The 22,406-nt window shown below is 59.2% G+C and overlaps 1 protein-coding gene across 2 annotated transcripts; it reads right to left on the reverse strand.

The window, feature by feature from the left end:
• Window positions 1-12,664: 12,664 nt before the first annotated feature.
• TMEM119 (transmembrane protein 119) lies at window positions 12,665-19,074 on the reverse strand. 2 transcript variants are annotated; one of them, XM_023241504.2, is made up of 2 exons: window positions 18,966-19,074; window positions 12,665-14,817 (listed from the first exon to the last, which is right to left on the reverse strand). In XM_023241504.2, the coding sequence occupies exon 2, from the start codon at window positions 14,803-14,805 to the stop codon at window positions 13,966-13,968; it is 840 nt and encodes a 279-aa protein (XP_023097272.1). In that variant the 5' UTR covers window positions 14,806-14,817; window positions 18,966-19,074; the 3' UTR covers window positions 12,665-13,965. The 2 variants fall into 2 exon arrangements, with proteins under 2 accessions (XP_023097272.1, XP_011286082.2); XM_011287780.4 differs by lacking the exon at window positions 18,966-19,074 and adding an exon at window positions 17,133-17,218.
• Window positions 19,075-22,406: the final 3,332 nt, after the last annotated feature.

The following is a 22,406-nucleotide window of genomic DNA, read 5'->3' on the forward strand; positions in this document are numbered from 1 at the left end:
TATCCCAGCTCCAGTCAAAAAAGACACAGAGCCAGGCATGCAGTGAGCGCTCAATAAATGTTAACCATCATCACCTTCACCTTCACCACCACCACCATCCCCAGCATCATTGTCATTATCACCACCACCGTCCCGTCATCATTACCACCATCATTATCACCATCGTCATCATCACCAGGATCCCCATTATCGCTGCCACCATCACCGTCATACCCATCATCGCCAACGTTATCACCATCACTGTCCCCATCGATAGCACCATCATTGTGACAGGTCAGGTTCCCCCAAGAAGCCGACTCTGATATGCAAGTTAGCATGAGGGGTATTTATCTGGGCGTGTCCCTGGCGTCAACACCTGTGGAAGGATGGGTGACAAAGCAGGACTGGGCAGAGGGAGGACATGGGCAGCAATGTGCCCCCGACAAAACTGCCCGTCGATCCCATGAGGAGCTCTAAGTCTGACAGCCCCTCAGACTTGTCTGGCATCTGGGCGCTTGGCACTTACAGTCTCTAGAATTTATCACAATCTGGGGTTCAGAGGAGATCTGCATATTGTAAGAAGAAGAGCCAAGGGCTTACCCCCAGTGAGGAATTCCGTTATCTGTGGGGTTTACTGTCTGGGGGCAAAGGAGCTTCGTGGGAGCTTGTCACACTGTCCCATTTGCCCCGCAGCCCCAGCGTCTTGCTCACTTTCCCACAACAGCAGGGCCCCTGGGGACCATCTCCCTTCAAGCGGGTGCTCATCCGTTCTAACCCCAAAGGCTTGGGACAGCGTGGCCCTGCTTCCTGGCAGGCCTTCTTGGGCGGCCGCCGGGATCTGTCTCCTCTTGACCTTTCCCACTCTTTTTTCTAGGGAGCTGAACCAGAAGATGGTCTGCTCGTGCAGGCGAGTCCCTTTCCGGCTGAGCTGACAGAGCTGAGGGCCTCAGGGAGAGAGTCTGGGTCACGGCCACCTGCCCTTCGTGGCCACGAGCAAGCGTGGGCCTCCCTCATGTAGAAAACCCGCGAGGGGCTGTTACAGGACAAAATGAGGTCGCGTGATCAAAGTGGCCAGGACAGCCAGGCACCCAGTAGGTGCTTACTAGATGCTCCTTCACCCACAACACAGGCCCTTAGCGGGCGCCACAGGGCAGAAAGGAGACGTCAGGATTTACGCCAAGCGGTGGCTTCCCACCGAACCTCTCTCTCTGGCCTCGGAGGCCCTACCTGACTACCTTGTGTCCCGCTCAACCCATTCCAGCCCCAGTGGCCGCTCCCTCAGACTCCCCAAGCTCATTCCCACCTCAGGGCCTTTGCACTTGCTGGCCCCTCTGCCCAGAGCCTTCTTCCCCAGAGCTTCCCAAGACTGCCCCCTCCGTTTGGGTCCTACCTCACCCCATCCACCCCTGCCCAGGTAGAAACCCATGCCTGCCTGCTGTCTAGCTCATCATACTGTTTATTTTCTCCACAGTACACAGCACCCTGGATTTACCTCGCTTGGGGAGGGCACGTCTGAGGATTCACCACTGGATCTCTGATGCCTAGAACAGTAACTGTATACCACAGAGGAGGCCCTCCCAAAGGCCCATTCTGGTCACAGGTCCCGGAAAAGGGTAGGAGGCAAAAGGAAGACCTGTTCTCCTTCCCTGGGCACCTCTCTCTCCTCTGTCCGCGCAGTTTCTCTGCACAAGGAGGGGACCGGACCCAATGAATCCATATTCCCTTCCAGCTCCAACAAAAAGATTCCACAAACTTGGACAACTTCTCATTTTAGCCAATAACCAGCTCATGCCAGAACATGATTCATCTCCGCCGATTTAGCCTAGCAACCAGCCCTTTTCCCCACACCCCGAATCAACCTCCCCCCAAGGAAAATTCCTCCCCCGCCACACACCCGCCCCACCTCCCCGCCCCCCCACCCCCCACTTCTGGCATCCCGGAGAGGAATGCAAGCCTTCAAGATTCCCCCCTGTCTGTCTGCCACCAACATTTTAACGCAACCTCAGAACGTCTCGGGCTATGTCTGGAACAAGCTGGGGGGGAGCTGTTCCCCCCCGGGATTAGTACAGGAAACAGCAGCAGAAGTCAGGCAGGCAGAAAGCGCTGACCCAGCACGGGGAGATCATTTCTATTCTGATGCCTCACCCTCCTCTTAACATCCAGCTCCCGAGGCCTTGAAAAGTGTCTGCGTTTTAGAGAGGAAGCGAGGGGAGACCGGGAAAGCGAGCAGGGCAGCTGGAGAGTCCAGGCTCCAGAAGGACCCGGCTCCTTCAGGTTGCCCCAGGGATGTTTGCATACAGTCCCCGCGGTGAGAGAAAGGAATTGCCTCATCTTCGGAGATAGTGGAAAGCAGTTAATAAACCTCAATACCCGTTCGCAACACAAAATCTTGGCGATCTAAGAATAGAAAGGAATGTCCTTGACTTGGAAAGGGATATTTACCAGAAAACTACAGCAAACATTATGCCCAGTGGAAAACCGTATAAGCACCCCCCATCAAGATCAGGCACGAGGCAAGGATGTCCACCTCCTCAAAAAAAATTATTTTAGTATGTATGTATTTTTGAGAGAGAGACAGACAAGGAGTGCGAGCGGGGGAGGGGCAGAGAGAGGGAGACACAGAACTGGAAGCGGGCTCCAGGCTGTCAGCACAGAGGCCGACGCGGGGCTCGAACTCACGAACTGTGAGATCACGACCTGAGCCGAAGTCAGAGGCCTAACCGACTCAGCCACCCAGGCGCCCCTCCACCTCCTCAACCGGCACCTTCTCCACCATCACCGCCACAATAACACCCATCATCGTCTCCTCCACAGCCTCTACCCTCCTCCAGCACCTCCCCCTCCCCCTCTACTATCACGACCCCCCCCCCCCTTCACTGTCACTCTCCCACCACCAGTCAACACTGACGACAGTCCGGGACGTGGGCTGGAGACCTGCCTCGGCCACTGCCCTTCTCAGTTCGCCCTTCTGTACCTTGCGTGGTAGGACCGTACTAGCTGTTTGCAAACCACGCTCCACTGAGCACTCGGGGCTCGTGCACGGGCACAGGGAGGCGAACAGGTGCCCTCCGGGGGCAGCCCGTTCCCCCTCCAAATACAGCTCTTCTCTCATCCAACTTAGGGTAGGAGTCCTGGTGAGAGTTTATGAGAACCAAGGATTCTGTGGCTCAACAGCGTTGAAAATCAGCGGAAACGCGATCAACACAAGCGGAGACTAAGGATCGTAGCAGGTGACTCATGGGAGAAGGACTCTGTACGAAGCCCCCGATTCACCGATAATCCAACAGCCCACCTAGGAAAAAGACGGAAAACCTTGGCGGCGTTGCCAAGGACGGAGGGGAAGGGGGGGGCACTCCCGGACCAAGATGGGGGTGGAAATGGTGCTGCCCTTGGACAAGTCGTTTGGGAGCACCTGGTGCTCCCACCAGAAGGACCTACAGGCAGGAGTGCCCCGTGCGTGTGTCTGCAAAGACACGCACGTGCAGGGCACCCTCAGAAATATGTGAGGACACAGGGCCGCCCAGCTCTGCCACCTGTGACCTCCCTTCATGAGCTCACCTGGCGTGTGCGGTGGCCCCCGCACACCTACCCAGAGGGACCCTCAAACTGGCTCCGTTCTGGGGCCACCCGAAGCCCAGGCGAGCGGGAGTCTGGGCTCACACCTCAAAAAGGGGAGCCGCCTGTACAAGTCCATCAGGTCAAGGCCACTTCCCGGGGCTCATCGTTCTTCCCCTTCGTGTAAGGTAGTCGGTAAACCGCAAGGAGGTTGAGCTCCCAGGCCAGACCTAGGACCTGAGCCCTCTCCCCCACTCACCGGCCGTGTGACCTCGGAGGGGTCAGCTCACCTCCGTCAACAGTTCGCGGAGCAGGGACGGCTTCCTCATGGGCTAAACGAAGCTGAGCAAAGCGACTCCGTAGCGATTTTTCCAATGGGATCGTTGACGTGGAAAGCAAATCGAGAAACGTTGATGATATTAATGCTCCAGGCCCTTGCCTCGCAAAGCAAGTGCTCTCTGAACATCCTCTCACTTGACAGGAGCACCGGCTAGAACTCTGCCACACCAGTGGGCACAGGGACGGCCTCCCTTTTCTCACTTATGAACCATGCGGGCACGGGCATCCTGGCAGGCCCATCTCAGGGCCCACATGCAGGCACTTCTGTAGGCCGGCTCCGGGTAAGAACTTCTGGGGTGAAAGGCAAGGACATGATGCTGTCATATGACCCTTGGAGAGGGCCGTACATCTGCACTCCGGTCCACTCAAAACCACACCGTGCAAAGATCTGATCTGCACAAAGACAAGCCGTTTTTATCTTACGAGAGGTCACGGGAAAAATTCAAAAGTGTTTCTAACTGGCTCCCCGATGGCTGGCCCCGTCCTTCCAGCCAGAGCTCTGCCGTCGTGGGGAAAGCGGCCCTCAGGCCCAGCCCGTCCAACTTAGGTGTGATGGAAGGAAGGACTTCCTAACAGCGAGGAGTTTTCAGATGCTGGAGACGACAGAAGTTGCTGGAAGGATTCCTCTAGGGGTCTCTCAAGATGGGAGGCCAGAGGTAGTTTGAGCTCTCCGGTGGGAAGAAGCCAGGTTCTCCCAAGACCTTCTTGTCCAAGAACCGAGCGACTCAGGGGAAAATGGCATCCAGCCGCCCTTCCCCCCAGATGCCGGCAATAACGCCTCATACAAGGGCGCAGGGCTTGGGGGCCCACCAGCCGTCTGAAATTCAGAGCACTGCCTTCTTCCCTTTGCCAGAGACGTGGTCGAGGCCCAGAGAGGGCAAGCGACTTGCTCCAGGCAGCACAGCCAGGGAGGGTGTAGAGTTGCACCCCTCCCCCCCATAACCCCGGAGCACCAGACCGGGGACCGGTGCCCATCCAGGGCCCCCCCCCCCCCGCCTGCAAGTTCACGTCTCAGGAGAGCCGCGGGGCCGTGGGCTCGGCCTCCAGACGCGGTGGACTCTAGGCGTCCCCGCACGTGCGCAGCATCTTGGGTAGATCCAAGGCGCTGGGGTCCCAAGGCCAGCTGGTCCTTCCCCCGCCACGTGACCTCAGGCCAGCCCCGACGGCGCACTCGGGAACGTGCGGACACCCTGTCCGCAGGGCCGTGCTGCCAGAGGCTCGGGCACCCGCTCCACCAGCAAGCGAGAGCGCCCGCCCTGCAGGTGCACGCATGCGCCGTGGGCGAGGCGGAAGGGCCTGACGCGCGGCGGGCTGGGGTCAGAGGCCTCTTTGCCGCCTTTCCGCCTGCAGACCCGAGCGCCGCGGCACCTCCTGCTGCCCCAGCTGAGCTGCAGGGGTGTGGGCACAAGGGACGTGGGCCTCTCCTCCAGCCCTGCTTGCCCTGCATTCACGCACTCATTCATGCATTCATTTCTTCGGGAACAGGATTGCAGAAGTGTGACCTTGGGCAAGTCACTTCACCTCTCTGAGTTTCCGTGTCTTCCTCTGTGAAACGGTGGATAATACCCGTGCCTCCCTCAGCTTTGTGAGGACCCAATGCATAGAAAGCGCTTAGCGCCGTGTCTGCTCTGCCCCGGGTACTCAAGCAGTGACGGAAAGTGGACCCGACAGGGGGATTTGTCAACACTTTGTCAACACTGACAAAGGATACAAGTAGGAGATCTGGGGGCCAAAGGGGTCTCTCTTGGAGAGCCTCGTCCCACAACCTTCCCCAGGGCAGGTGCAGGAGAGGTGTCCCACCTCCCAACGTCACTCGTCCTCTCCGCTCCTCCTTCAGAGAGCAACTTGAAGGGATTCATTGGGCTCAGCATGCATTGAGCACCTACTGGATACCCAGCTCTGTACTGGGCTCTGACCTGCAGTGCAGCTGGGCAGGGAAGCCACAGAATCTCAGAGATCAGAACTGCCTGTCGTGCCCTCTCTGGAGCTTCCTGGCAGCAGGAGCAACAAAGATAATCAGAAACGGAGCCCTTTCTCCCTCCCGGGCCCCAGGCCATGAGCTCTAGGAGCATTTTCTCATCTGAGCCTTGCGACAAGGCAGGATCTGTGGTTTCACAGGTGAGGCGCTGAGGCCCCAAAAGGGGGCGGAAACTGCCTAAGGTCACACAGCCTGGAAGTGGAATTCGAACTCGGGTTTGGATCCAAGTCTTGTGGGACGCAGACACCTTAAGTCCTTCCCCCACTGCTCCTGAAGGAGTGTCCTGCCCAGAGTCAGTGCTGATAAGTATTTGGCTTGTTTTGTAGACGGGAACACAACAGAGAGGGGAGGGGTGATATTCCAGGTCACCCGGCAGCTAATCCAGCTGGATACCACCCCTCCCCAACCTTTCCAACCCCCCAGAGATGGCCTTGGCACCTGCCCCAGATGGGCCCAAGTTCCTGGGCTCCCCTACCCCTGTTGTCAGCCGCGTCTCCAGCCGCACTCGCCCAGACAATATCTAAGCCCTAACTGGGGTCACCGCACCTCGGAGGGAGACAGGGAACAGCTGTCACATGACCCCGGGCCCCCGCCAGGCGCCAGACCCCTGCAGAGGGGCACACGGGGTGGCGGGGTCCTTCCCCAAAGGGCGGCACGAGCCTGTCTCTTCTCTCTGGCCACATCCTTCACCCCCTCCTTGGAGTTCACGGGACTTCCCTGGCTGCTGGCTCTGCTCTGCTCTCACCGGACACTTCCAGGCCCCTCTGCCCTGCCCCCACCCCAAGAGAAGACGTTATAACGCCAAAGTTTCAAGCATCTGAGAATCTCTGATCTGGTGATTCTGGAGCTTCTAAACCTAGATCTGGAAAGAAGAGGTGACTCTCAGAACAGCTGGACACTTAGAGACAGAAGTTTCCGCCCTTTTCTCTGGGCACAACACTTCACAGTTGACAGCTAACGGAAGCTCACATTCACTGAGCAGGCCGTGGGGGGCCTGCTCTAAGCATTTTAAGTGACTGACCCCAACTCCCACCACCGCCCCTCTGAGGTAAGGGCCACCATTATTCCCATCTCACAGCTGAGGAAACTCAGGCTCAGAGAGGTTTAGTGACTTGCCCGAGGTCACACAGCCGGGTGGTGGCAGAGCTGAGATTGGAACCCAGGTCATGGGAAGCCTGTACCCCTAAGCAGCAGGCTTCACTGTCCCACACGCTGTAAGGTGCGTTCACGTCTATTAACCTTGCAGCATTCTGGCGGGTGGGGGAGTCAGGGCAAAGGCTGTGGTCCAGGGGCTTTACGAGAGAAGAACCCATAGCTCAAAGAGGTAAGCTGACTTGCCCAAGGCCATGCAGGTAGAAAGGGGCCTGACTGGGTCTCCAGGTTCCTTATTTCCGCATCCCACTATGTCCCCCTCCCCTTGCAGTCCCCAGTCCTCCACCCCGGTACAATCCCAGTCTCTCTTTTTCCCCCTCCAGACCCCCTGGCTGAGCCTGGCTCCCCAAAGCCCAAGGCAGAGGTCCCAGGTGGCCACCCATAGACCTGGACCCTCCATCCTTCCAGGGCACCCCTAGGTGGCCCCTGCAGGGTCCCAGCGGGCGGTGGGATGCCCATGCCCGGCACCGCAGAGGCCTCTGGCATCAGGGACCCCGGCAAGAGCAGATTTACGAGCAGGACTATTTTATACTTTGCAGCTGCCGCTATAAACCCTGGACCCATTTGGCTGGGGGGGGGGGGCGGGGAGCAGCTGCAGAGGAACCCCCCAGGGCCCTGGAGCCCCTGCCAGATCCTCCAGGCTTTTTCTGAGCAGCCAGAGGAATCCTGAAATTAAAACCTCCTGAAAACATGGCAAATCCCTGTCTTGCTCCACACAGGCCTGCTTCTTCCCCGACACCAGCTGAAGAGCCGGAGACGAGGCAGGGCAGAGACGGACACAACAGAGACCCGGGTCCCCGGTCGGCTCTGGGTGGGTCCCAGCCCCTGTCTGGTCCACAGATGCCCACGCACGAAATGGGCGTGCTGGTCTGGTTCAGGGTTTCTGAGACTGTCTGGACTTCAGAAGTTCCCTACAGTAACTTAGTTCAAACCGTCCCACTGTAAGATTCTGTGCTCCAACTACTTACTGGCTGTGTGACCTTGGACAAGTAACTTGACCTCTCCGAGTCTGTTGTTTTCATCTGTAAAATGGGGAGAAATAACCATCTCATTAAGAAGGCTGTAGGGGTGCCTGGGTGGCTCAGTCGGTTGAGCAGCCGACTTCGGCTCAGGTCATGATCTCACGGTCTGTGAGTCCGAGCCCCGCGTCAGGCTCTGTACTGACCGCTCGGAGCCTGGAGCCTGTTTCAGATTCTGTGTCTCCTTCTCTCTTTGACCCTCCCCCATTCATGCTCTGTCTCTCTCTGTCCCAAAAATAAATAAACTTAAAAAAAAAATTAAAAAAAAAAAGGCTGTAAAGAAGGAATAGAATACACCAGGAGTTCCCAGCAGCTTTATTTGTAATAGCCAAAAGCTGGAAAACCACCCAAACGTCCATCAGCAGGTGAACGGATAAACAAATTATAGTACATCCATACGAGGGAATACTACTCAGCTATAAAAAGCAGGGAAGTATCGGGGCACCTGGGTGGCTCAGTCCTTTGAGCATCCAACTGTCAATTTCGGCTCAGGTCACGATCCCAGGGTCACGGGATCGAGTCCCAAGTTGGGCTCCACGCTGAGGGTGGGTTCTCTCTCTCTCCCTCTGCCCCTCCCCCCAGATCGTGCACAATTTCTCTCTCTACAAAAAATAATAAAATCAAAAATAAAGAAGAGTATATGGTTCCATTTATAGAAAATTCCAGAAAACAAAAATGGATCCTAGTGACATAAACAGATCAATAGTTGTCTAGGGATTGAGGTGGGGAGAAGCGGTCAGCAGAGACCACAAAGGGGTATGAAGAAACTTTCAGAGGTGACGGATATGTCCATTACCCTGATTGTGGTGATGGCTTTAAGAGTATACACCTACACCTATGTCAAAATTATCAAATTGCACGTTTTTAAAAATGGGCATTTTATCGTGCATCAATTATACCTCTGCAAACTGGCAAGAATGAATATGTATCAGTAAAGCACCAGAGATGTGTGTCCATTTGTAAATGGCGGCCATTCCTGTTATTAATCACTGTGGTCGCATCTAGAGGATTCTTTGAGTCATTTTCATCTCCTCCCCGGGGTGCCTGGGGCTCAGTCGTTTAAGCATTTTCACCTCCTCCCCTAGAATATAGCCTCAGGTCTGTTGTGCCAATGGAGTGTCCTCGGTACCTGGCACACAGTAGGTGCTCATTAAAGAGTTGCGGTTGGAAAACGAAAAGTCGATGACCCTGGCAGTTGCTTCTTGGCCACCTTGGAACCCGGAAAGCTGATGGATCCCCTTGGGGGCAGACTCAATGATTCCAAACCTCTAGGAATGAGAACCAAGACAGGCAGGACCCACGGCACTGGCCAGTCACCGTCAACATCCCAGGGGTAGGGTGGCGTTAAAACAAGGACTGGGGACCCACGATGAAATGCAGCAGACACAAAACAGGATTCCCCACCCCAGCATCAGAAGGGCTCAGCTTCTGGGCCCACAAGCGAGTTCTAAGATGAAGTAGGAGGCTCAGGGCTGAGGACCCTGGATTGAGGAGTCAGACGGACGGTTCAAATCCCAGCTACGCCTGTCCGTGTGACACAGGACAAGCCTCTTCACCCTCCGCTTCCTCATCTGTAAAAGGGAGGCGATGATGTTGCTCGTCTCTCTGTGGGGAGTGTGGTGAGGGTTAAATGGTGTGATGGATGTTCACGTGTGCCTTCCTTCAGCCTTATACGCGTGCACCTGTGTGCACACACGGAGCACCTACTGTGTGCCCAGAGTGCTGGGGAGACACTGGGGACAGACGCACAGGCAGAGACAGTTGCCCAGCCACACCCTCAGACACTCTGATTTCATTGGTCTGGGTCGGGGGACGCCTGTCTGGCTCGGTCCGTGGAGCATCTGACTTCGGCTCAGGTCATGATCTCCTGGTTCGTGAGTTCGAGCCCCACATCAGGCTCACTGCTGTCAGCGAGGAGCCTGCTTCGGATCATCTGTCCCCACCCCCCTCTACCTCTCCCCTGCTCAGGCGCTCGTGCTCTCTCAAAAATAAATCAACATATAAAAAAAAACTTAAAACAAAAAAATCTGAGTGGGGTTATGATTAAAAAAAAATTTTTTTTTCAACGTTTATTTATTTTTGGGACAGAGAGAGACAGAGCATGAACAGGGGAGGGGCAGAGAGAGGGAGACACAGAATCGGAAACAGGCTCCAGGCTCTGAGCCATCAGCCCAGAGCCCGACGCAGGGCTCGAACCCACAGACCGCGAGATCGTGACCTGGCTGAAGTCGGACGCTCAACCGACTGCGCCACCCAGGCGCCCCGGGGGTATGATTTTAAAAGGCTCTCAGATAATCTCCATGTGCAGGTTGAGACCCCTGCCAGGTAGGGCAGGATCATCTCCTCTTCATACACATGGAAACGAAAGCCCAGATGGCCGAGGCCACACAGCCGAGAAAGGACGGAGGTGGCATGGACACAGGCAGATCTCATCCTAGGGGCCCAAACCTCCTTAATCACCCCGAGAAGATTACAGATGATGCACCCAGGGCAGAGCCCCTGGAAGATGGGACTTCTGCCCCTCCCGCTCTTGTCTTGACACGACCCCCAGCCAGGGGTTACCCAGACCCTCGGGCTGGTCGGAGAAACGCAGGGCCTGGGGACGAGGGCTCTCCAGCAGCCCCGCCCCCACCCCCACCACACTGCACCAGCAGCCCCCACTCCCACACTGAGCTGGGGGCCGTGTCTTGGGGTGGTTTTGCTGTCCCTCCCCCTCTCTCTATACAGCAGCGGCAGCAAGCCCAGCCCCCAGACAGACTCCCAGCCTGGGGGCAGCTGTGCGGTTTTATAAGCCCCGGGACAGTGGGGGCCTGTTCGGGCCCTGGCAGATTCCTGGATCCCTGGGAACGGGGGAAGGGCCCACCCCCACCCTCAAGCCCCATTTTCCCCCTCTCCTGGACCCAACCCACACATGCCCCCAACCACTGTCTGCTCCACAGCCCGCCCTCTGCTGGTGCCTGGCCAGATGTGTGCCCACAAGAGAGGCCCTGCTGGTAATGCCAGCAAAGATGTGGGAGCACACTGGAGGGGCTCTAAGCAGAAGTGGGGCCTTGCTCTCTCCTCCCCCAGGGCCTCATTCATTCATTCATTCATTCACCAAAAAAGCTGTAGAGCCCATTTACCGATTCACTCTAGAATCAGACTACGAGGCTGGAATCCCGGCTGTGTGACCCGGGCACCTGACATCACCTCTGTGGACCTCAGTTTCCTCATCTGTGAAGTGGGAATAACAGCAGTGTCTATCTCATAGGCTTGAGAGTCCCAATAAGCAAATGATGTTCAGTGCTTAGAGCACTGCCTGGTAGGTACAGGTGCTCATTAACTATAAGCAATTATTATTAGCATTGAGCCCAGGGGACTGTGAAAGAAAGGCTGGGCGGGGGGAGGGTGCTGTCAGGAAAGGTGACATCTAAGCTGGAAGGTTAAGAAGGAGGCGGAGTTAGCAAGACAAGTGGGGGGGGGGAAGGGTGTCATAGGCAGAGGGAATAGTAGCTGTAAAAGCTCAGAGGTAAGAGGGAGGTTGACTTCTGCACTGGGACTCAAACTACCTCCTTAATCCTCACCCCCATCATTCCCGGGAGACACAGGCCATAACTAAGGCCACACATTACCTGTCCTGTGGCAGCTCTAGTTGACGATTAATGGGGGAGCCATTGACCATGGAGCCGCTGGTTGGAAAACTCATCCCTGCCTGCTCCCCAGGGATCTCTAACATCTACTTCTGTCTTACCTACCCCAGCCCTACCCAATCGCCTAGGACCCCGCAGGAGCTCAGGAGCAAGGAGAGAGCCTGTCACACACGGAGAGGTTGAGTGACTTGGTCAGAGCCACATAGCATGCAGGCATCCATATTGGATTTTCCCTACATTCTTGGGCGGGAGCCCGTCGGGGCTGAGAGAGGGAGGGCCCTTCCCCACTGCGCGAGACAGAGGCCATTGTGTGTTATGAAACCCAAACCCGGCGCCCCTCTGAAGGGATGTGGGGTCAGCGGAGGAGAGGGGCTGGTGGGGGGGGGGGATGGCCTCCCTGCCCCCATCACCCCAGGGATCCAGCACGTGCTCCCAGCCCAGCCACATCTGGATTCCAGCTGGCTGCTCCAGGGAGGGGGGGGGGGGTGGCGCAGTGGCAGCAGGAACATGCCATCAAAGACAAGGAAGACCCTGGCGGTGAGGAGACAAAGGCTAGGGCTGCCTCCCACCCCAGGCCCAGGGTGCGGTGACCATGGCGCTGGCCATGAGACCGACTCTAGTCCTCGGCCACTCTGCCGGAGGATGGGAGACTGAAACGTCGGCTGGTAGTGTCTCTACTGCTCCTATTTCCAGGGAAAGGAGGGGGGTGGCTCTCCGACAGCCACAGTAAGTAGCAGACCTGCTCACAGAAGCCGGCTGGGTCTGTGTGGCCGCGAGTCCAGGGCTGGTGCCCAGTCTTGGGGGCCAGAACTCCCACCCCCTTCCCATGGGGAACCTGCTCTCCACTCCCTTCCCGGATCTCCTCATTCAGCCTGCCCGCCGTATCTCCCCCAGAAGCTGCCTCACCCCATGGAACAGCCCAGAAGGAAGGCTCCACCCCCCACCCCCACCAGCAGACTCATCCCCCCCCACCCACCCCCAACCCGCCCCGCAGAAAACCAGCGACACTCGGGCCAGAATAAAGGTTTATTGTGCTGGTTTGCTATATCTCAGCACCTAAAAAATTGTGCAGAGGTTGGGGGGGGCCCCAGATGAAGGGCTGAGGAAGAGCACCCCCCAGAGCCTCCCCAGATCAGGACGGAGCTCAGTCTCCCTCGTCGAAAGCTAAAGAATGCTGTGGGCACAGGCTGCCAGACAATGCACGTGAGCGACGTGGAGGGGGGCGAGGGCCCCCCCGCTCCAGGCTGGGTGTCGGAAACCGCCCCCACCTTCTCAGTCTCCCCCAGAGTGGGGCCCCCTCACACACAGCCCCCCAGCTTCGGGGGCCTGACAAGAAAGCTTTGATGCATTCATCCCATGCGGGTGGCAGTGACAGGATGAGCAATTCGTCCCCGGGCAGAGATGCTTGGCAGAATTGAGGGGACCCGAGCACCCCCAGACCCCGTACCCCTCACCCTGGACCAACCACAAACTGGGGGGCACCTTCAGGAACATCTGGGGCACTGATTTTCAGAGTGTGCTCTGCAAGATGTTATTCTGTAACTATAAAATAACAATGACGACAAAAAAAACCCGTGGTCAAAAAAACCCTGTGGTCAAAAGCAGTTTGAGACAGACCAACCGGGTTCCAACCGGGGCCTTTACTGGAGTATTTGCAGAGCCCTGGGGTGCCCTAAGGGGGTGGTGCGGGGAACAGAGAGGCAGTGTTTCCTCAACTCATCGGACCCCAAAATCCTTTTTCCACAGAGCACCGCAGAGAACGCAGCTTTGGAAATGCTCATTTAGGGACGTGTCGCGATGTGCGCACGGGCCCCCCCGGAAGCTTCCCGATTCATCAGGCCCACGTCTACGGTAGCTCTAACTGCGCCCGCCCCAGGGGCCTTGTCCCATTCACCCTGGTCCAAAACTCCTAGGTATTCTGACTTTTCTTTCCTACCCCCGGCGAGGTCCGCGCCGTCACAGGGGACCCATGATCTATGTTTCCCAAAGGACATGGCCCATGTCGTCGGCCGTGCTATCATGAATATAACAGGGATCCTTCCCATCCCCGCCTCCCCGGAGGAGCTGTGTTTGGGGTGCCGCCCTTTGGGGCTGCAGGGGCAAGTGTTCCTGGAACGGGGGCGGGGGGGAGCTTCCTGGGGTAGGCCGGAGACCAGCACCTCTGCCCGCTGCAGGGTTGGGACGCACTGGGATTTGCGGCAGGGGGGCGCTGAGGAGAGGGTGTCAGGGAGCGGAAAGGGTCAAGGGCCTTCCCACATCCATGGAGGTGACCACTAGGGGTCCGACAGTCAAGGCCAGCAGCCCCAGAGGCCTGTTAGACCTTGGGGGTGATACCACAAGCGCAGGGGCTCTCGGGGGGACCAGCGGGTCCTCTGGCTTCCTGGGCTGATGAAGGAGCCGCTTCTGACTCGCCTCGGCCTTGGCCGGCCTCCAGAGCCTCCTCCGCCCCCACCGCGCATGGCTCATCTGGCACCTCGGCTTTCTCCACCGGGACCCCACGTCCCTGGGCTTCCTGGCCCCCCTCCCGGCTGCCGCTCTCGTCTTCCTCCGACTTGCCCTCCATCCTGGCTCCGTCTCCACCACCCAGGGCAGCTCTGGCGGGGGACTTGAGGTTCTGGGTGGCGGCAAGGATGTCAGCCTGGAGCTGCTGGGAGGAATCCAGGGCTTCCTCGGACCGGCCGTCGGGAGCCCGGTCGGGGACCTCGCTGAAGGCGCGGGGGCCCCCGGCCCGGTCACTCTGGTCCACGTACTTCTTCTTGGGGAAAGACGAGGGGTAGTAGGCCGAGGCCTTGTGCTTCTGGCGGGTGATGAGGGCGGCGCAGACGATGAACATCAGCAGGAACACCAGGGAACCCACCACGGCGATGAGCATCACGTACTGGCGGAAGAAGTCCACGATCCCGTCCAGGAAGTTGGTGGGGGGCCTGGGGCCCGCCAGGGGCGTGGGCCGGGGCCCCAGCGACGTGGGGCTGAGGGCCGGGGTCCGGGGGGGCGGGAGGCTCGGGGAGGAGGCCGATGAGCCCTCGGCCTCCCCGCTGCCCCCTGTGTCCTCCAGGAAGGCGGCCTGCAGGGGCACGGAGTAGGCCACCGCGGGCAGGGCCCTGAGGAGAAGCAGCAGTGACACGAGCAGCCTGGGGACCACGGCGGAAACCATGTTGTCCAGGACCTGCGGGGAAGCGAGGCGGGAGACAGGTCAGGGTGGAACGCCGGGGTCTCGGGGACCGCGGCCAGCCGCAGGAAACAGCACGTGTTCCAGAAGGCCGCTTCCCCTGCCCGCCACACAATGGACCCCGTCCGCCCATACGTGGGGGACGCGCCCGCCCCCTCCTTCACTCTGAGATCCCAGGGGGACCCCTGGTGAGTCACCCCACTCCACTCTGAGGTCCTGGAGGGCGGGGACCAAATCTTACTTATCTCGGCACCCTCAGGGTTTCACACCGTGTCCGGTATACAGTAAGTGCTCCATAAATGTCTCTTGACCGACCGGGCCGAATGAATAATAACTTCCCCTTCCACTGCCTGCCATGTGCCAGGTCCTATTTTAAGTTTCTGACACAGAACTTCATTGACTCCTGAGACCCACCCGATGGGAGAAGTACTATTATTACCCCCATTTTGCGGGTGTGAAAAACTGAGGCTCAGAGGGGTTAAGTCATTGCCAGGAGAGGGCAGGGGTTCGGATCCAGGCAGGGAGGGAGAAATGATGGTAAGGCTGAGTAAGTAAGAAACAGAGTCACTGAGGGAGTGAGCCCTTCCTCTTTTGGGGAACCCTCCCCAGCAGCCCCCAGTGACTCTGGGGTCCCGTGAAGCTTCCAGACTCCCTGAGCTCAGCAGAGGACCTGGATGCCAAGAACACGGCTAGCCCTCACCTCAAGGCACAAAGCAGGGCGTGGAGGCCCGGGAGGGGGCGGCGGGACCCCTTGTGCCAGAGACAAAGCTGGAGACTGCGGGATCCCCAGTCCTACGGCCCCCCGTAAACGGGAACCAGATGAACCCCGCACCTCCCTCCTCCCCTGCGGCAAGACTGCTCCCGACATGAACCCCCAGACCCCATCCAGCCCAGACAGCCTGGCTGACCAATAAATTCTGCACGGCCTAGGTTTACAGGAGGAGACCAGCTCCTAAAACACGGACTCTCCCGGCCAGCCCAAGGAGGGCTAGGAACTCAGACAAACCCAGGAGCCCCCCTCATGGGCTGCCCCGAGAACCCCTCCTGACCCAACAGAGGGCCCAGGCCCCTGGCACTGGGTGGGGCTAGAAGCCCAAAGAAAAGCCTTGGGAAGCCCTGTCTGCCACCCTGTCTCAGGGGATTGAGATGGGGAACAGGGGCCCAGAGAGGGCGAGGGGCAGGCCCCTGGTCACGGAGCAAGGTCCTGGCCTGGAGGAGGAGGTCAGGTTCCCAGCACCTCGACTGCGTGTCCCCTCGAGTGTCCGGTCCCCAAGTCCTGCTCCGGAAATCGGCTGAGGGGTACCGGGTTAAGTGTGGGGGTGCGGGGAGTGAGGCCTTTGAGCGGCTTCTTCCTAACGACCCGAAGCCTCCCCATTAAGCATCGTTAGTGGAAATTAATTGTACCGACATAAATTTGGACAAACTGCCTCAGGTGGCCAAAAACAAAACAAAAGAAAACAAAAAAGATAATTCCGGGGCATAAAAAGAGGCAAATCTGTTCAGGGGTTTGTTTTGAATAATGAGCTGATGACCCTGGGCTTTCCACTGGGGGGCGCGGGGGGGGGGGGGGAAGCCCCGCCCCCTTTGCCGGGGGCCCCGCCCCAGAGCCACTGTACGGTTCAGCCCTGGGGGCCAACACCTGCCGGCTCTGCCTGACTGGCCCAGGCGACAGTGACTCGCCCAGGGACACACGGAGGGGAGTGTCAGAGCCGGGGTGTTAACCTTCCTCTGTGTGACTCAGACTACACACTCACACACACACTCACACACTCGTATGTGCCCCGGGCCGGCCCAGAAACGAGCCGGCACCCTGGGAGACACTACTTGTCCGCTGCAACAAGGGCCTTCCCAGCAACCCCCCCCCCCCCGCCCCGCCCCCGCGCACTTGTTAGCAAAGGTCCCCACGGACACCTTTGATCTCTGGGGTCTCTGTCCACCAGTCACCTCCCTGCCTGAGAGACACCTTTCGTGGTGGCGGCTGAAGCTTCTCACCACAACTACTACCCCCCGGGGGGGTGCCCAGGGGGCTGTCCTGGGAGGGCCTGCCTTCGCTGCCGGAACCCTGGCTCCACCTGGTCGAGCGCTGTGGTCCGATCCCTCCGGGCCTCACTTTCCCCGTCTGTACAGTGGGCAGGCGGCGGGGAGGTGACCACAGGCCCTAAGGACCGGGTGAGATAACGTGGAGAAGGCAGCTGGCACAGAGCACCCGGGAAAGGGCGGGCTCCAGAGCAGCCACGTTTCGACCCCAGCAGAGCCCAGGACTAGCGGCGGCATCCTCCAAGCAGGCAAATGATTAAAAATGATTTCCTTACCTGATGTGTAAACTGGCTCACTGCACCCCCCCTCCCCCGCCGAGGAAATGATCAACTTTTTTACCCTGTTGAGTGAAATCTCAGCTCTGGCCACCCAGGAATCCAGGGCGCATGCGCGTGCAGACACGCATGCACAAGCGCGCGCGCGCGCACACACACACACACACACACACACACACACACACACACACACACACAGCACCCAGCTGGATAGAGGGAAGGGCTCCCCTCCCCCGCAGAACCTTGGGGTCAGGGACAGAGGATAAGGAAAGAGGCCACACAGGCTATCACTGGCCGTTAAAGGCCGAGACCCCGACTCTCGGGTCCCCCACACCCCACAGCCTGGCTCCCCCGGAAAGGTGCAGGCGGTGTGGGAAGCCGGTCGGGCCTCAAAGCAAGGTGTGACCCTATCCGACGAGCCCCTGCCCTCTCTGGGCCTCAGTTTCCCTTCTGTAGAGTGGGAACCGTGGCCTGGACAGCTCTGAACTGATCACTGCCCGCCGGCTGTCCCCACCTCCTTTCTGGGAGAAGGTGAGCCTAGCTTCCTGAGTCCTCATTTTTTTCTGGGGCTCGGAAACTCAGCTCCCGGCCATTGGGAGCTGGCGTCAGGCCAACCCCTGTCATTTTACCCAAGAGGAAGTTCGCCCCCGAGGCTGGGAATGGCCTGCCCAGGATCACACAACCAGTTGAGGCAGAGCCCTGAAGGGAAGCGGTCCGAACACCCCAGAGGAGGCCGCTCACTGCCCAGCTGTGTGTCCCGGAGTCGGGCATGTCACCTCTGTGAGCCTCGGTGTCCCCATCTGTATGATGGGGATAAGGGCCACCTCTCGGGTCTATTGTCCACGGCAGTGCCAGATGAGGAGTAGGTTATCAGTTAATTAGTGGGGGCCGCATGGTGGTGCAGGACCCCCAGCAGGACCCCCAGCTTGGAGCAGGGCCTCCTCCAGGGCCAATCTCACTGGGGCTCGGCCTTAATTGTGCCTGGGGCATACACGGGTGCTGCAAATCCCCCCCTAGGGCCTGGGTACCTGAGGCTGGGAGGCGAGTCACTGCCCCACCCCCACCCAGAGACTCGTGGCCAGAGGGGGAGGGGCAGCCCACAAAAACCTGGCTTCAATTAGTGGCTGTTGGGGGAGGGGTCTGGCGGAATCGCTAGGCACCCCCGCCCCAGGCCCCGGGGCAGCCGAGGACAGGGGCTTGGGTCCCTTGGAAGGGAGGCCGGGACAGGGAAGGGGAGTCCTGAGGCTCAAAAGACACAGGCACACGGAGCAGCAGCGCGGACACACAACATACGGACGCACAACGCAGACACACACACACTACAACGCACACGCACAGCAACGGGGACACACATACGCCCAGACACCGCAGAAAGTTTGCACGCCCCCCCCCCCCGCCCCCCGGGCGCGGATGCACACAAGGCGCACGACAGCCCCACGCCGGGCCGCCCGTCCGGCCCCGAGAGCGCATACCCAGCCCCCGGTACGCGCTGGCTCCCCCACAGACGGGACAGGCCGGTCCGCACGAGCCCGCCGCTGACCCTGGGCCGCCCGCCCCCGCGCCCACTGGTGGGGAACACATCCCCCGCGGGGAGGCCACAACCGCACACACGCAGCCCCGCCGGCCCGGCAGCGGCCGCAGGACACCGCGACGGCGCACCCGCGTTCCGCCACGCCAGCCCGTCGCGCAGGTCCCGCGGGCGCGCGGCCTCCCACGCACCCTCCGAATGCACGCGGACTTAGAGACGCGCCCCAAAGTGCTCGCGCCGGCACTCCCGTCCCCGAACCCCCGGCCACCGCCAGGCTCCCGGACCGAGGGGACGCGGGGACTCACCCGTCCCTCCGCGCACGCAGGCCTGGGTGCTCCCGCCAGGTGGAGCGTCGGGGAGTGCCAGCTGCCGCCGCTGCTCCGGGCCCGGCGCCGCCCGCCCCCTGCCCCCGCCTCCTTCCTCCCGCCCCGCGGCCGCGGGGCCAGCTTGATTCCATTAGGCGGCTTTGGGGTGGGGACAGGGGAGGGGAGGGGCGGGGCTGCGCTGGCCCCACACGGTCCCCCCTCGCTCACAGCCTGCACTCCCCCAGGCGCCCCTCCAGCTCTGGGGAGCCCCAGATGGGGCATTTCCTCCTTGACTCGGGGGGTGGGGGTGGGGGGGGTAGGTCCCCAGGACCGGCCCCCCGGGGCGGACAGACGGACACACAGGGCTGGCCTGCAGCGCTCCCCCAGAACAGCGAGCTGGGGGCCTGCCTCCCTTCCAAAGGGGACGAGGTCAGGGAGGTTCAGGGGCCCCTGGAAGCGAGGAGGAAAATTCCCCGTCCTGGTCCTCGATTCCAGCTGTGACTCAGGTTTTCCGAGGAGGCTCGGGGTGCAGGGTGGGAGCAGAGTGTGTTTAAGGGAGAGCCCGAGCAGAGGCCTGATGGAGGGTCCAGGTCTGCAGCAGGGAGCCGAGTTCTGGCACCCACTGTCTGGCCCTGGTTGGGCTCTTCCCTTCTCCAGGCCTCAGTTTCCTTATTTGCCAGGGTGGGCGGGAAGCTTCCTGGGCTCCCTCTGGCTCCCACGTTGGAAGATCTGTGGCCTTCCAGTACCCCAAATGGAGGGGCCCCTGGGTGGCTCAGTCGGTTAAGCGTCTGACTTCAGCTCAGGTCATGATCTCGCCGTCCGTGAGTTCAAGCCCCGCTTTGGGCTCTGTGCTGACAGCTCAGAGCCTGGAGCCTGCTTCAGATTCTGCGTCTCCCTCGCTCTCTGCCCCTCCCCGCCTCACGCTCTGTCTCGCTTTCTCTCAAAAATAAACATTAAACACCCACACACAATACCCCAAATGGACTAGCTGGAGTGGGAATCGGGACCCCATTTCACAGGTGGGAAAAGTGAGGCAGGGTGTATTCAAGCGGCTCAACCAGGAAACTGAGGCAAGTCAATAGTAGACCCTGCAACTGGGATCTCTGGCTGACCGGAGGACCCCGGTGGGTCAGTGGCCCTTGATTCCATTCATTCACGTACCCATTCATTCATTCATTCATTCATTCACAAGTGCTTGCTGAACATGCGCCAGGCACATTGCCCATCAGGTCTCAGAGGGAAATCCCACACAACCCAGCCCTCTGGAGAAGTCCAGGGAGAAGGACGCATATGTGAATTACTTTTACACAAAATGGAAAAGAGATCTGTAGAAGGAGAGAGGTCAGGCCAAGAGCTCAGGGAACCCCAGGGCAGGGAGAGGTGCCCTGAGAGAAAGAGGCGGGAAGTCGTCCAGGAGGACAGCAGCCAGTCTGAACAAGAGACCCTGGAGAGGCATCCTGGCAGGAGGACCAGCATGGATAAAGGCACAGTGACTGGAAAGCCGCACCGTAATTAGACCAGGCTGGAACGTGAGGCAGAGAAAAGGGAGGTGCAGGTAATGAGGGTCGAAGTCAGCAAGAGCCAGGTTAAAGCGTCACTCATCCAGGAGGCAGTAGGGAGCCACAGAGGGTATGGGACAGGGGGAGTGCATGAGTTAACAATTCCTGTCCACCCTTTAGGGACCAGGACTCTAGATTACTATCACCTCTTCTGATGGTCCCCGCAATCCCTACTCACCTCCAAAACGGGGGAGAGCAGTTGTTTGTTTGGAAAAAACCCCAGAGAAGATCCCATTATCTCTTGGGGTCACCCCCAAACCTTGCGTCCCAAGGAAACTGATGACTGCCTGCCAGTGGACGCTCGTAGATGCACGTGCCCCCAGGCGCAAGTGGCCGCCCACAGACGTGATGCAGCAGGGGCACCCACCTTCAAGACGACCAGGGGGCATCCCAGGGCCGGCTACCCCGGGGAGGAACCCCTGCCGGCAAAGCCTGAGGGCTGCAGGGAATCTGACCCCGAGACATCAAGAGGCAGGGGTGCAACCAGCCCAAACAGGACCTGACTCCAGTTCGGATGGCCCGGATGCCCCCGCCTAAGTCAGGGTCCTGTTCTGTGCTCCTGCTCTGTGCTCCTGCTCTGGTACCAGAATGGCAGAGCCCGGACCCACAGGCAGACGGACCTGGGTTCAAATTCTACCTCCGCCTCTGTTTTGTCATCTGGAAACTGAGGACAGAGAATGTCTGCTGCTCACAAGGCTTCTGGGAAAAGTCAGAGGAGCTGGAGGGCAGGAACGAGCATTGCTTAGATGCCAAGTGTATGAGTTTCCTACAGCCGCCATAGCAAATGACCACAAACTTCAGTGGCTTAACAGCACACATCTGTTATTCACGGTACTGGCAGCCAGAAGTCAGAAATGGGTCTCACCGGGTGAAAAGCACGGTGTCGGCGGGGCTCCGTTCATCCCGGAGGATTCGGGGGAGGGATCTAGAAGCCTCCTGAGTCCCCCTGCTTATGGGCTCTTTCTCCGTCTTCACGGCCAGTTGCCATGGGCTAGGTTCTCACACTACATCCCCCTGGCTCTCTTCCAAACCTCTCTCCCAATTTCAAGGACCCTTGGGATGACATTGGGCTCACCCAGATAGCCCAGGGTGACCTCCCCACCTCCTGTCCTTAACCTAATCCCATCCGCAAAGCCCTTTGCCATGCCGGGTGACACATTCCCATCTGCAGGTTCCAGGGCTCAGGCTGTGGACATCTCTGGGGGAGGGGCCTCATTCTGCCTCCCACACTGAGAGCGAATGTTATTACTTGCTTCCTGCAAAGTTGAGTCAGCCACCCTCCAAAGTACCGGGCGTCCCTCCCCTCCATGGAGCCCACCGCTGTGCTTCAAGCCCAGCAGGCTCCGTAAGTGCCTGGGGGAGAGGTGGATGGATAAGCACAACCCATTTGACAGATGTGGAAACTGAGGTTCACAGCAGCGTGACCTAGCTCCAACGGCGTGTGGAGATCAGAGCCCTTGTTTCTTCGCCAGCCCCTGTGTCTCACCAACTGTGGGGGGTGCTGGGCAAATCGCCGCCCCTCTCTGGGCTGCAGCTAAATGGGCTTGGGCCAGATCTCTGCCACGAGCCTGCCAACACTGAGGTCCCGACGCTCTCACACCCCGCCCTTCGTTTGTTCTACAAATATCTCTTGACGTTTACTTTACACCCAGCCGCTGTCAGGCTCTGGGAGACAGTGATGAGCAAACACGGGCACAGAGCTCACAGCGTAGAAGGGAGACCTGACATAAACAAGTAAACAAACAAATGAGTATCTAACTGCAAACCGGGCTAAGAGCTGGGCTGGGGCACTTCTGGCATTGTAGGGGGCTAGTCTGGTCCCAGAGCTCCTGGGGCCCTCCATGAGGAGCTAATAGCAGAGTTGCTCATGGAGATGAGGAGG

This window comes from Felis catus, chromosome D3 (genome assembly GCF_018350175.1).
Source record: "Felis catus isolate Fca126 chromosome D3, F.catus_Fca126_mat1.0, whole genome shotgun sequence".
Taxonomy (NCBI): domain Eukaryota; kingdom Metazoa; phylum Chordata; class Mammalia; order Carnivora; family Felidae; genus Felis; species Felis catus.